Consider the following 14,356-nt stretch of genomic DNA (forward strand, 5'->3'; position numbering starts at 1 on the left):
CCGAGGCAGGTGGATCACCTGAGGTCAGGAGTTTGAGACCAGCCTGGCCAACATAGTGAAACCCCATCTCTACTAAAAATACAAAATAAAATTAGCTGGATGTGGTGGTGGGCGCCTGTAATCCCAGCTACTTCGGAGGCTGAGGCAGGAGAATCGCTTGAACCCAGGAAGCAGAGTTTGGGGTGAGCCGAGATTGCACCATTGCACTCCAGCCTGGATAAGAAGAGTGAAACTCAAAAAGACAAAAAAAAAAAAAAGAGTTTCTTTTCCCTCCTCTGCATGCCTATAAGCAGCTTCTGTGAAACCTAACAGACCTAACACAACAGCCTCTTAGAGGAGGTGTCAGTCAACTAACATGTATTTGTTGAGCACCCACTAAGAGCCCTACATAGATGTAGGAGGTGCTAGAAGTCTTGTAGTTTAGTTAGAGGCCACCCAGTTCTGAAACTGGGGCTAGTGAAGTGCAGAAGCCTTGTTTGCCCATGTCCAGTGAGGCCAGCAGGCACAACTACAAAGCAAAGAATACCTCTGTCCCCCACTTCCCCTATTATGGTGACACCACTTTTCTAGTTTTTCCGTGAAGGTTCCAAGGTTTTCTGCTCAGAAAGTCACAAGAAATAGGATGAAGGATGGAAAGGATTAGGAAAGAGTTCCCAGCCAGGCACAGTGGCACACACCTGTAATCTCAGCACTTTGGGAGGCTGAAGCAGGAGGATCACTTGAGGCCAGGAGTTTGAGACCAGCCTGGACAACATAGAGAGGCTCCATCTCTACAAAACAAACAAACAAAAAACAAGGAAAGAGTTTCGTCACGCATAAGGCAGGCTCCTCTTTGGAAAGGTCAGCTGAGGCCTCAGAATAACACTTCCCCTCCCCCAGCACTCCACCTCTGGCACCTCTGGAAAAGGGTGGTTCATATCCAACCTCCTGGCAGGGAACTGTAGACTGAGTCAACAACATTCAAATCTTGAAAAAATAAGCAAGAGTAGTGGGGGGCATAGGTGAAAAATAGTAAAGAGAGGAAAGCCAGAAACAGTGAGCCAGGGAACAAGGGGACAGAAGACAGGATCCAGGCTGTATCTACGGAGAGACACAGAAGGGAGATGCTGCTGCTGCTGCTGCTGCTGCTGCTGCCACCACTAGTCCTCAGGGTTGCTGCAAGCCGATGTCTACATGATGAGACACAGAAGTCTGTGAGCCTTCTCAGGCCCCCTTTCTCCCAACTCCCCCCAAAATCTCGCTCTTCCTCCCTCACCCTCCCTAGCTCCCGTGATCCTCAACCCCTACGAATCCAAACCTGCTATCTAGGAGATCGTATATCAGATGGAGCTTGGGATCCTGAGGGAGAAGGGACGAGAGGGGGATCCCGAGCCCTGGCTGCAGTGAGAGAGGCCACTCAGCGAATCCAGGCTGTTCTAGCAGGTGAGTGAGGGAACAGAGGTGTCAGGGAGGGTTGAGGAGCAGAGAGGTGCAGGGGAGGAAGATCAACCCAGAAAAAGAATTCCAAGATATGGGGGAAACTGACCTCTTGTCAAGTCCCTCCAGTGCAAGGACCCCTGCTTCTGAGTCGAGACCCTGCACAGTATTGCCACGCTGTCTGGGGAGACCCAGAGATCCCAAACTACCACAGGTGAGTTCATGTCACTGACAATGTATGTAATTCTTCAGGGATACCTAGAAATGTCCTCAGCTCACCTACAGATATTCATTCTTATAGGTGCAGCCTCTTGAACCCAGGGTACAAAGGAGAGAGTTGCCTGGGGGCAAAGGTAAGATTGAGTCAACGACACTGAAATCTTGAAAAAATAAGGGTGGTGGGGGGACATGCAGAGAGATAGTAAAGAGAGGAAAACCAGAAATAAGTACACCAGGGAAGAAGGGGACGGAAGACCGGATCCTGACTAGGTGCACCTCTTAGTCTCAGGGATCTGGAGATCTGCAGCCTGCCATGACCATTCCAAGACCACCACCATCAGAGTTGCTCAGTGTGCTTCTTAACGATGTAGATTCCTGAGCTCCTCTCCCTGCTAAAGTTTGGAAAATCAGAGAGTGGGGGTGAAGGCGCAGAACTCTGTATTCTAGCCAGCTGCCTAGATAACACTAAGACAGACCGAAGAGATTCATTCTTCCCTACTCCTCATACCCAGTTTCTTACTGTTCCAGCCCATCTGCTAATGCAACATTTCACTCCCTGCCAGATTCCTGATGCCCATCTTCGCAGTTATGCCTTGTGGCCAGAGCAGGGTCCCCCACAACTGGTCCAGCCAGATGGGCCTGGGGTCCAAAACACTGATTTTCTCCTGTATGTGCGGGTTGCTCACACTTCCAAGTGCCACCAAGAGGTGAAGTTCAAATCAAATCTCCTTTCCCTGCTGTCTCTCTCAATCTTAAATCTTATGAGGAGGGTTAGGGAGCATAAAAGCAGTTTTTGTTTTGTTTTGTTTTGTTTTGTTTTTGTTTTGAGACAGAGTCTCACTCTGTTGCCCAGGCTGGAGTACAGCGGCCCGATCACAGCTCACTGCTGCCTTGACCTCCTGGGCTCAGGTGATCCTCCCATCTCAGCTTCCTGAGTAGCTAGGATTACAGGCATGCACCACCATGTCCGGCTAATTTTTTGTATTTTTTTTATAGAGACAGGGTTTTGTCATGTTGCCCAGGCTGTGTCTCAAACTCTTGGGCTCAAGCAATCTGCCCGCCTTGGCTTCCCAAATGTCAGGATTACAGGCGTGAGCCACCACGCCCAGCCAAAAGCAGTTTTTATTAAGTTGTGCTTATTTGGGATAACTTAGGGAATGCTAGTAACGTTTGGGTAAAGGCTACCCCCACCCACAGCCATCCCTCAATACCACTCCTGCAGAGTTCTGCAGAGTCCCCTCGTCCTCCATTTTCAGAGGACTTCTTCTACTTATGCTACCCTATTTTTCTCCTTTCCGGCCCTACCCTGTCCTGTCCCATCCACAGCCCTCTGTCATAGCCTATGCTGCCTGCTGCCAGCTGGACTCAGAAGACAGGCCCCTCGCTGGCACCATTGTCTACTGTGCCCAACATCTCACCAGCCCCAGCCTCAGCCACAGTGACATTGTCATGGTGACTGCTGCATGATGAATAGGGAGAAGCAAACAGGTTGCAGGGTAGGGGGCCAGGTTACTCATTTTCCCATTAAGTCAAAGAACCCACAGAGGATGGAATAGAAGGTGCCTCAAACTCTAGGAAAAGCTGATTGGGCAGAGGGGTTATAGAGTGTTTGGTCAATCCTGCTGCAAATTCAGCCCCCTTACTGGGCTGTCATTTGTCCTTAGGCCACACTACATGAATTGCTCCATGCCTTGGGTTTCTCTGGACAGCTCTTCAAGAAATGGCGAGACTGCCCCTCAGGATTCAGTGGTAAATGAGAGGAATGAGGTTAAGGACTTCCCACAATCAACCAGAGGAAATTCACTATCTCATAACCTCCTTCCAATTTTACTTCACCCTTCCTAAGTTTTTCTCTCCTCGTATTGCCTTCTTCCCTTTCTGCAGTTAGAGAGAACTGTTCTACAAGGCAACAAGTGACAAGGCAAGATGAGTGGGGACAACTGCTTCTCACCACCCCAGCTGTTAGCCTTAGCCTGGCCAAACACTTGGGAGTGCTGGGGGCTTCACTCGGTGTTCCCTTGGAAGAAGAGGTGAGAATGAGAACACCTTGGGGTGATGGAAGAAAGGAGTAGCCAGGTAACAACCAGCCATCTGCCACCTCCTCCAGGAGGGCCTTTTGTCCTCGCACTGGGAGGCCAGACTACTCCAGGGTTCTTTAATGACTGCTACCTTTGATGGAGCCCAGCGCACTCGACTTGACCCAATCACCCTCGCTGCCTTCAAAGACTCAGGCTGGTACCAGGTCAACGACAGCGCTGCAGAGGAGCTGTTGTGGGGCCGGGGTGAGAAGTAAGGGAGACCTGCAGAGGGGCACTCATGACCCAAGTCAGCTCTGGGGGAAGTGGGAGGCTGGGGGGTTGTCTGTTGCTGATGTATAATTGAAGCTGTGAGGATAGCTGGTGCCGAAGGATGTTTGGGCTTCATTTGTTGAGGGCTCTCTTTCCTTCTTTTCTCATCTGTCAAGCAGGATCTGGCCCAGAATTTGGCTTGGTAACCACATGTGGGACTGGCTCTTCAGACTTCTTCTGTACTGGCAGGTGTGTGTGCTGAGTGGATAGGGGACTGTATGGCTGTCAGTGATTCTAGTGTCACTCTACCATCCATTCCACACAGTGGGCTGGGCTGCCACTACCTGCACCTGGACAAGGGAAGCTGCTCCTCAGACCCCATGCTGGAAGGCTGCCGCATGTACAAGCCCTTAGCCAATAGGGTGAGTAGATAAGAGAGCAGACAATGAAACTGAGTGGGTCTGGAAGGCAGTCAACTTCAAAGGCATCAGAACAAACACTATTCTACCTTCTGACCTGCCCTTCAGAGTGAATGCTGGAAGAAGGAAAATGGATTCCCTGCTGGGGTGGAGAATCCCCATGGGGAGATCTACCATCCCCAGAGCCGCTGCTTCTTTGCCAACCTCACTTCACAGCTGCTCCCTGGGGATAAGCCCAGGCATCCTTCTCTTACCCCACACCTCAAGGAAGCAGAGCTCATAGGCCGCTGCTACTTACATCAATGCACAGGGAGGGGAGCTTACAAGGTGCAGGTAGAGGGCTCGCCTTGGGTCCCATGCCTTCCTGGAAAGGTTATACAGGTGGGTACCATAAGAGGAATAGTTGCAGCATACTGGCAAAAAGAAGTCGGGAAATACTTGTATGGTGGTACTGTCCAACCTGTTTTGATGTGCATACAGTTTTCCTAAGTACCCACTGAGTCCATGACTCTGATCTAGAATATACATTTTCCTTAGAAGGAAGACTTGAACAGATAAGGCAAAACCATATCCTGCTACATATTTCCTTGCAGATACCCGGGTACTATGGTCTTCTCTTCTGTCCCCGGGGTCGGCTGTGTCAGACTAATGAAGATATCAATGCTGTTACTTCCCCACCTGCGAGTCTTTCAACCCCAGATCCACTATTCCAGCTCTCTTTAGGATTAGCTGGGCCTCCAGGCCACTCTCTGGGGAAGGAACAGCAAGAAGGGCTAGCTGAAGCAGTACTGCAGGCTTTGGCGAGCAGAGGCGGCACTGGCAGGTAAAAGCTTGAGTATTTATACAATGGGCCAAGGAGAATCCTTAAGTCCTTTACTTTATGACTCTCCTCTGAAGACTTCTTGTTCATCCCACTCTTAAGCCTGCACCTGTTTCCATGAGATATACTCTGCCAGGAACTATACCTCTATTAAAAGATTCAAATATCCATTTAGGTGCTATTTCCACAGCCCATCAATTACCACTAGCTTGGTGTTTACTGTGCATATGTGGAAGTCCCCTGGCTGCCAAGGGCCTTCAGTTGCTACGCTGCACAAGGCCCTGACTCTGACTCTCCAGAAAAAACCCCTGGAAGTGTATCACGGAGGAGCCAACTTTACCACACAACCCAGCAAGTAAGATAATATTCCAAGTACTTTTCTTTCAAATCCATGGAGTCCAGATGTTTGAAATTAAATTTATTAAGCACTCACTCGTGTATATTGTCCTAGGCAGGGTTGCGTTTCAGAGAACAAAGATCCCTAACTAATACGATCATCCAGTCCCGTCACTACCTGGCTGCCTCCTCCCATACAATAACACATTCCCCCATCTCTAGGACATAGGGATCTTAGTTCCACCCCTTTTTCTTTTTTGAGACAAGGTCTCGCTCTGTCACCCAGGCTGGAATGCAGTGGGGTGATCTCAGCTGTGGCTTCAACCTCCCTAGGCTCAAGTGATTCCCCCACCTCAGCCTCCCAAATAGCTGGGACTACAGGTGCACACCACCACACCAGCTAATTTTTGTATTTTTGGTAGAGACAGTTTCACCATGTCACCCAGGCTTGTCTCCAACTCCTGAGCTAAAGCAACCCACCGGCCTCTGCCTCCCAAAATGCTGGGAGCCACCACTCCCAGCCCCCTTCCTTTCTTAAGCACTGTTAGGGATTGTGTCTAGCTACCTAAAGAACATAGACTGACTCTTCCCTTAAGCCACTTCCCTCGCTGCCAAGTTAGGTCTTCTTCCAGTAATTTAAGATGCTAGAAGACTTAGATCTTGATCTTATTTCTACTTTCAGGTTCGATAGTCCCTCTTAACGATTTCCTGTTTAGCTTAATGCTTGGATGAGGCGGGGCTTCATGAGCTCTATCTTTAAGGGTAAAGCCCCTTAGCCAGACGTGGTGGCGCGGCATGCGCCTGTAGTCCCAGCTACTTGGAAGGTTGAGGCAGGAGAATTGCTTGAGCCTAGGAGGCGGAGGTTACGGTGAACCAAGATCATACCACTGCACTCCAGCCTGGGCAACAGACCAAGACCTTGTCTCCAAAAAAAAAAAAAAAAAAAAAGGTAATGCCCCTTTATCTACTAAGCCTAGGCATTATTCCATGCCAAATATTACCTTCTATGTTCCTAGGTTGCTGGTTACTTCAGACCATAATCCCTCCATGACCCACCTAAGGCTGTCCATGGGACTCTGCCTAATGCTGCTAATCCTGGTGGGTGTACTGGGAACCACAGCCTACCAGAAAAGAGCCACTCTTCCTGTGAGACCATCTGCCTCTTACCATTCACCAGAGCTCCAAAGCACAAGAGTCCCAGTTAGAGGAATAAGGGAGGTGTGATGTTGCCCAGAACATGACAGGGGGTAAGGAAGAGAATAATTTCTTGTGAGACAACTGGATGGAAAATCTATTGTGTATACTTAAGTTCTCCTTTCTTTGGAATGCCTCTTTCCCCAGATATCAATTTTATATAGCCTGACAATGAAAAAAGAGTGAAGTTTTACGGTTCTAAAGACCCATTCTTTATTTTGGTACAAAAATAAACTGTTCAACCTGTAAATTGTCACTTATTTTCATATTGTTGTAAAGCAAACTTACAGAATAGGAACACCTGCTACCAGTTCCAAGAATATCACATACATATGCCTTAGAAAAGGGCCAGGTATGATGGTTCATGCCTGTAATCCCAGCACTTTGGGAGGCCAAGGTGAGAATGGATTGCTTGAGGCCAGCAGTTCAAGACCAGACTAGAAAACGTAGCAAGACCCCCATATCTACAAATTAATTTAAAAATTAGCCAGATATTGTGGTGTGGGCCTGTAGTCCTAGATACTCAGAAGACTGAGGCAGAAAGATTACTTGAGCCTAGAATTTGAGGTTACAGTGATCTCACGTTCACTGATGATCATGCCACTGCACTCCAAACTTGAGTGACAACCCATGTCTTAAAAAAAAAAAAAAGTCACTGCAATTTGGATTCAAACAGTGTGAAGGAGGAAGCAACTAATTATCTCCCTCTCCTGATTTTTCATAATTTTATTAAATCATCACTGGGAAAACTAATGGTTTGGGTATCACACAATTACACTAGAATCTGATAGGAGTTTGGTAAAACCAGCCAATGGAATCCAGGTAAAGTATAAAAACGCCACCTTTTATTGTCCTGTCTTATTTCTCGGGAAGGAGGGTTCTACTTTACACATTTCATGAGCCAGCAGTGGACTTGAGTTATAATGTGTAGGTTCCTTGTGGTTATAGCTGCAGAAGAAGCCATCAAATTCTTGAGGATTTGACATCTCTGGAAAGAAGCAAACTAGTAGACTGATGAGCTGGATTGCTTAGATTGATAACATTTACAAATAGGAGTCCAGTTGACATGCTATTAATGTTGAAATAACCATGCCTGTACTGGTCAGTGAGTTCAGTCAGCTGGTCGGAATACCAGTTCCAGAGCTTTAGGCGACACATTTGAATTGAGTTATCATTGTAGAGAGTCATGGCTCCATCAGCTATGGTTATCTTCTTTGGTCTGAATGCCTATCAGTCCTTACCAGCTGTAGCAGCCACTGCTTGGTAAAACTTTGCCACGAAGTCTGGCTCACTGAACTCCAGCTGTCTGACAAATTCATTGCGCTCCTGCTCAGCCCAGCCTCGAAACCACTGATCCCAAAGATGTAGCTGGCACTCAAAGATAGAAGGTGGTCGGTCTGCCCCAGACACACTAAGCTGCTCCAGACTATCCAGCAGTGGCTGTAATTTTTCTGGCACTGCCTTAGCTACCAGGTCCTCTAGGAAACGTTCACGCTGGGGACCTGACCAATTGGCAAACCAGTGAAGAATACACTTCATCTCCTGGGAGGTGATGTAAGACATCAGAGGAGGGGAAGGGTTAGTATTGTGTGGTACTGAGGGTAAGAGGGATGGGAAGGACAGTGGCATTGAAGAGGCTGACTCCAGTGGCATCCTGAAACATAAAAGCACTGTTATATGCTCTCCAGGTAGAGCAACGAAAATACAACTTTTAAGCAACAAGACATCTTACCACACTCAATTAGCATCTACAGAGAAAATTACTTTTTATGAATTCAAAGACCCCAAATAATAGTCCTTTATTTAGATTATTATCCAACTACCTTAGAGAAATCACCAAAAATAACTTCGTTTCCTATTTGCCTGCCTTTTTCAAATCCATTCTTCCCTACCCACTGTCTCCCTCCATCTTTCTTATAAAGAACTAAAAATAACCAATATATTTCTTGTTCATTCTCTTCCTCTTACTTCTATGTGCCAGGTTGGGTAAAGAAAAAAACAATGATTAATGTTGGTCCATCACATCTTCTCCAAAATGAAAAAAGACACATTTTAAAATCTAGTTCGTGCAGCTGGTCAAGGCTAACGCTAATTGTTTTGCAGCTATCAACAGTGGGGGAAGAAAGAAAAAACATTATTTATGATGAAAGAGCCTTCAATGTGCACATAAGCCTCTGAAATATGCCAAGAACTCCATAACATCCGTTACCTCCTTACATTTCCTGTAAAGCACCAGGAAAAGTTAAAGAGCAGAGTAAGGACCTTGCTCAAAATAAGGTAACGCATGAAAGAACCAGAAGCCCGGGTGTTTGAGACTTTTTTGAAAAAGAGTCCAGTTGGTTTGTTGGCTTAGAGATCTAACAAGTGTTACACTATTTTATGACAATCCATGTCTTTAAACAATTGTCCTTAATATTTAGTATGGGCCAGACGCGGTGGTTCTTGCACTTCCAAAGTAATCTCAGTACTTTGGGAGGCCGAGGCAAGAGGATCGCCTGAACCCAGGTGTTCGAGACCAGCCTGGGCAACATGACAAAACCTCATCTCTACAAGAAATAAAAAAACTAGTTGGGCGTAGAGGTGCCTACCTGTAGTCCTAGCTACTTAGGAGACTGAGGTAGGAGGATCACCTGAGCCCGGGAGGTTGAGACTGCAGTGAGCCCTGATCGCGTCACTGCACTCCAGCCTGGGTCAGAGTGGAGTGACGACAAAAAAAAAACTTTTTTTTTTAGTATGGTATCTATTGGTGCCTTGCCGTTAATTTTTTTTTTTTTTTTTTTTTTTTTGAGACGGAGTCTTGCTCTGTCACCCAGGCTGGAGTGCAATGGTGTGATCTCAACTTCTGCTTCCTGGGTTCAAGCGATTCTCCTGCCTCAAGTAGCTGGGACTATAGGCGTACGCCACCACGCCTGGCTAATTTGTTTGTATTTTTAGTAGAGAGGGGTTTCACCATGTTGGCCAGACTGGTCTCCAACTCCTGACCTCAAGTGATCCGCCCGCCTCGGCCTCCCAAAGTGCTGGGATTATAGGCGCAAGCCACCGCGCCCGGCGCCTTACCATTAATTTTGCATCATGAATGCAACGGAAAGATCAGCCAATTTGACTTTAATAGTTTTCAGTCTCTTTCTAACGTATCTCTTAAATCTCTAAACTATTTGTCTGTGACCTATTTTACTGTTTGTGTTTCTTCTGCATCAAGTTGGAGGATTGGTAGTGACAAAGAAAGAAGCCCCTAAACAATTAATATTAGTTCAAGTACCAAAAAAGTTCAGGGCGCTTGCATTTTTCAGTTCTTGCCCTACAGGAAGCAGTTCCTCCAAGGGAACTTACTCTCTTCTGCGGAGCAAGGAAGAACTTTCCCAGAATCTCGCCACATGGCTTCCAAGGCAAACTCAAACTAAAGTTCAGCGTCATAGATCAGTTCATAGTCTTGGGTCCGAAGACACGGCGATGCCTCTTACCCACTTTGGAGGCCACGGAGCTTGTTATTCCGATTCCGCACCAGCCCCCCGCCCCTCCCCAAAAAAAGCCTAAGATGGGAGTGGCTAGGATTCAGAGGACAGAGGGCAGAAGCTCTTTGCGTTAAGGAGTAGGAGGCTTGCCCTATTAGGGTAATCCGCAAACACCGAGTCTGATCCGGCCCATAGAGGTACTTCTACCCCGCTTACCTCCCCTTTTCTCTCGGAGGGCACCCGAAGATTGTCACGAGTCCTTAGACTCCAACTACCGCAGCAGCTTCCAAATTTCCTGAAAACCCTAAGCTGGGCCAGCCCGGGAGCCCACGCACTTCCGGCCTCGGACCCGCCCCAAACACCCAAGCGCCCCAGCGCCTCATCTCTAGGTCCGGAGATAAACGAACATCTCCGATTATGGTTATACCAGAGTCGAGGGCTTCCGAATATATTCGATTCAAAGCTTCGGCAAGACGAAGAAAACCGAGCCTGAAAGCAGGACGAGAAAACGGGCGCTGCAGGGCGGATGGAAAGAATTGATTGGTGCCGATGTGGAGACGGAAACATCCGAGGACATCCGGAGGAACCCGGGGAGTTCTGAGTGGTAATCGAGGGGTAGAGTATGGCAGTGGGCGGGGTCATCTCGGTACGTTCGAAGGGCGTTGGCGGAAATTACCGAAGATGCCCGAAGCCGTCGGGACGGACCCGAGTACCTCACGCAAGATGGCGGAGCTGGAGGAGGTGACTCTGGACGGGAAGCCTCTTCAGGCGCTGCGGGTGACCGACCTGAAGGCCGCACTGGAGCAGCGAGGCCTAGCCAAGAGCGGGCAGAAGAGTGCCCTGGTCAAGCGGCTCAAAGGGGTGAGGAGTCGGCGTTGCTGGGGTGTCGGAGGAGAGCGGACCCGGTAGAGACGAGCCTCTGCCGCGGCGCAGGCGCAGTATCCGGGCTCGGCGCGAGCTCGCTCAGGCCGCCAGCGCGAGCCTCTGGATCCGCGCGCACGGTGGTTGATGAGATTCGCGCTGGAATGGAGATCGCGCCGGTTCCCGCCTTAACGGCAGCAGCGCGAGCCCAAATGGGAGGGTGTGCACTACTCTCCAGGAGTGTCTTAAGCTCCTTCCTCCTTCCCCCACCCCCTCCTTGTTTGTATCTGTGGTTTCGGCGCATGCGCTGCAGAAGGAGTTAAATCCCACTACCTACGGCGTTGCTGGCCTGAGGGGGGCGAGTTGGGCTGGGTCGGAGTTAGGGGTATAGTTGCGCGGAGGGGTGGATGGGATTGGTATCGCTATCCGCAGGAATAGGATTGGGGTAGTGTAAAATGTCTGCACGATTAGATGAGGAGGTGAGATGAAGAGAGACCTTTATTTGAAGGGACTTGATGAGAGAGAGGTCTCTAATTTATAGGGCATCTAGTGGCAATTTGGGTGGTTCAGAATTTGGTGAATATTGGTGAGAGAGGCGAGGCAGGTTGATAGATATTGGGGATTTTGAATCGGTTTGAGTAGATTAAGGTGGGATTGTCATGAGGTAGGTGTAGCTCAATTCGAGTGTATAGGTTTGGTTTAAAGAAGGGAAAATGAGGATGTCTTGGTTTTCATTAGAGTTCAATAGGATACGTGGCAGGTAGTGCAGATTAGGTCTGGGTTGGCTCGAGGGTTGAGTTGGCAGACCGTTGCTTATACAGAAGCTGATAGTTTTGTGTGTGTGTGTGTTTGTGCGTGTGTGTGTAGATGGACTAGGTTAGACCACAGTTTACAGGGTCTGTGGTCATTTTTTTCTGTAGCTTCCTCTTTGAAAGTTTTATAAATTTGATAGATCTAGGTGCCACAGTACTGGAAATTACACAAATTGACTCTAGTCCTGGGTGACCCTTTGACCAAGTAATTCCGTCAGGCAAAAACCAGGAGCCCCACGGTTGGTTTGAGTATTTTAAGTAATTTTACTTGCATGATCAGATTTAGAAGGGGCACTTGGCAAAAGTGCAGAAGATAATAGGGATTTTAGTACTGGTTCTATTACTGATATTATGACATAGCCAGGTCACTGATTCTGTGTGCCTGCATTTTATATCTGTACATTTAGTAACAGTAACCATGGCTACCTTTAAGGGTCTTCTGAAGATGAATGAGAACAGTGTTAGTAAAGGGTTTTCAGGTCCCTGGAAAAGGAATACAGTTTAATTGTGTGTATTTAAATCATTGTATTTAATTAAGAGGTTGTGGTAGAGGTTGGGGTTTTTCTTTTTTTTTCCTCATCATTTCTGACTTTTACCCTTCTCTATACCAGGCTCTAATGCTAGAAAATTTACAGAAACACTCAACACCCCATGCTGCATTCCAGCCAAATTCCCAGGTGAGAAAGAAGGTGTATTCAATGGATTGTGCTCTTTGGATATACAGACACATGGAAGGACGTGGTGTTGTATATTTGATGCTTAATTCCTCATGACTATTTTCCTAAGTTCTCTTGGTCAGAAATGTTCTCAAACCAGGACAGTTGAATTCTAATCAACCCAGTTGTATACAAGGGCCTGAAGTAAAGAACAGAATCAGAGGCGCTATTAGTTTATAATAATTGAAATGGCATGTGCAGAAAGGTGTGGCTTCCATTAATTACGTGTAGTACAGAGATCTGAAGTCATTTATCTGCCATGAATTTAGGAAAGGTAGTTGATGTCTTTGAGTATAGATATGAAGTAGACCACCAATATGGCAGTGTAGGGAAATAGTTGCTGATTAAGAACTCTTGTTGATGTAGCTTTTCCAAGGGTTCAGTCCTGTGTAAGTCACCCACCACTACTAGTGTTAACTACTAACTCAATGCACTTACTTGTAAACATTACTAATACCTCCTTTACTTAGGATAAGAAACAACCTTTGGAGACCTTGGTTTCCTCCATTTCCTTATCTGTAATATGAGAAACAGACTAAACCCGTGGGTTTATAACTGCTCTCTTGGGGTTTTGTGGAGCTGCTTTGGAGAGCTTCCCAGGGGAAATACCTTTTTCCCAAGTAAGCAAGGCTCATACTCCTCTCTTAAACTAGATTAGATCTACGTTTATCTGCTTTAACTATTGAGTTTCTGCATAAGATTTTTAAATTATTCCACAGTTAAAATCCAGAAATCATTAGGCTGCACAGTCTCTTAAAGTTTCTTTCAGCTTTTAAAAATCCCCTCATTATAATGTGTCATATACTTAAAGGAAAAATCCAAGTCTTTGTTAAAGCAACGGTGTGCAGCATCAGTACTAGATGAAGTCTCAGGATACTGTGGAAAACAAGAGAGCCCTCCTACTCCCTTGTTATCACCTCATTAAGCTGTAAGTATCATAATCTAGCCAGCTTTCAGAGGTTCAATTAAGTACTTTAACAAGCATAAGAAACTGCATAGTTAATCAGCTTAATTGTATTCCTTTTACCCATTGCATTTTAGTCTTTGAAGCTTTGCTTTTATTAACACAGGGGTTGTGCAGCAAACATGCCTATTCTGTAATACACATGCAACCCACCCTTCAGCAATGTCCATTGAGTGCCAAGAGACTCATTTCTGCTTCAGGTGAAAATAAACATTTACTATGTTTAGGAAACATGACTAATAACATAGAAAGTATTCAGGTTTTTTGCTTTTTCAGTTCTAAATAGGACTTACTAAGCAAGAAGGTTCTAGGGAGGAGAACTTGTGAAGAGAAAGCTGGAGGTCAGAAGAGCAACTTGGGAATCTGTATTACAGAAAAAAAAAATAGGAAAAGGCATAAGCTCCTGTTACCAAGGATTTCCTTTCACCCAGACAAAATGGAGTTATAACTTTGTCTAAGTGCTGAATGGATATCCCTTTTCTTAGTCTCTTGATTTCATACTTTTAAATACTATACTTGAATTTTGGAGATGTTTGATAACATGTTTCCTGGATATGAGGCCGGGCATTGTGGCTCACGCCTGTAATGCCAGCACTTTGGGAGGCCAAGGTGGGTGGATCACCTGAGGTCAGAAGTTTGAGACCAGCCTGGCCAACATGGCAAAACCCCATCTATACTAAAAATGCAGAAATGAGCCGGGTGTAGTGGCACATGTCTGTAATCCCAGCTACTCAGGAGACTGAGGCAGGAGAATGTCTTGAACCCAGGAGGCGGAGGTTGCAGCAAGCCGAGATCACGCCATTGCTCTCCAGCCTGGGTGACAAAGTGATACTCCGTCTCAAAAAAAAAAAAAAAAAAA

General features: G+C 46.7%; 3 protein-coding genes across 8 annotated transcripts in view; 2 read left to right on the top strand and 1 right to left on the bottom strand.

Annotated features, from left to right (window-relative positions):
* Positions 1-1,103: 1,103 nt before the first annotated feature.
* LMLN2 (leishmanolysin like peptidase 2) lies at positions 1,104-6,722 on the top strand. Its single transcript, XM_030802593.1, is given in 17 exon segments — positions 1,104-1,422; positions 1,546-1,630; positions 1,718-1,769; positions 2,199-2,347; positions 2,469-2,544; positions 2,632-2,707; positions 2,710-2,726; positions 2,962-3,087; positions 3,300-3,384; positions 3,520-3,665; positions 3,743-3,917; positions 4,103-4,172; positions 4,249-4,345; positions 4,451-4,723; positions 4,936-5,165; positions 5,338-5,517; positions 6,515-6,722. Coding segments are annotated over 17 exon segments (2,364 nt in total).
* A 678-nt stretch (positions 6,723-7,400) lies between these two features.
* On the bottom strand, positions 7,401-10,506 carry C22AH14orf119 (chromosome 22a C14orf119 homolog). Its single transcript, XM_004091902.3, has 2 exons — positions 10,361-10,506; positions 7,401-8,346 (listed from the first exon to the last, which is right to left on the bottom strand). The coding sequence occupies exon 2, from the start codon at positions 8,343-8,345 to the stop codon at positions 7,923-7,925; it is 423 nt and encodes a 140-aa protein (XP_004091950.1). The 5' UTR covers position 8,346; positions 10,361-10,506; the 3' UTR covers positions 7,401-7,922.
* Positions 10,371-14,356, top strand: part of ACIN1 (apoptotic chromatin condensation inducer 1) — a 37,396-nt gene continuing 33,410 nt past the window's right edge. For 3 of the 6 annotated variants that reach the window (XM_003260633.4, XM_003260635.4, XM_003260634.4), the window contains exons 1-2: positions 10,371-11,005; positions 12,429-12,494. In XM_003260633.4, the coding sequence (XP_003260681.2) occupies positions 10,694-11,005; positions 12,429-12,494 (378 nt within the window). In that variant the 5' untranslated portion in view covers positions 10,371-10,693. Of the gene's footprint in view, positions 11,006-11,445; positions 11,485-12,428; positions 12,495-14,356 lie in introns of those variants that run through there. The other 3 variants (XM_030802590.1, XM_030802589.1, XM_030802591.1) reach the window with 2 other exon arrangements.

Source organism: Nomascus leucogenys, chromosome 22a, assembly GCF_006542625.1.
Source record: "Nomascus leucogenys isolate Asia chromosome 22a, Asia_NLE_v1, whole genome shotgun sequence".
NCBI lineage: Eukaryota > Metazoa > Chordata > Mammalia > Primates > Hylobatidae > Nomascus > Nomascus leucogenys.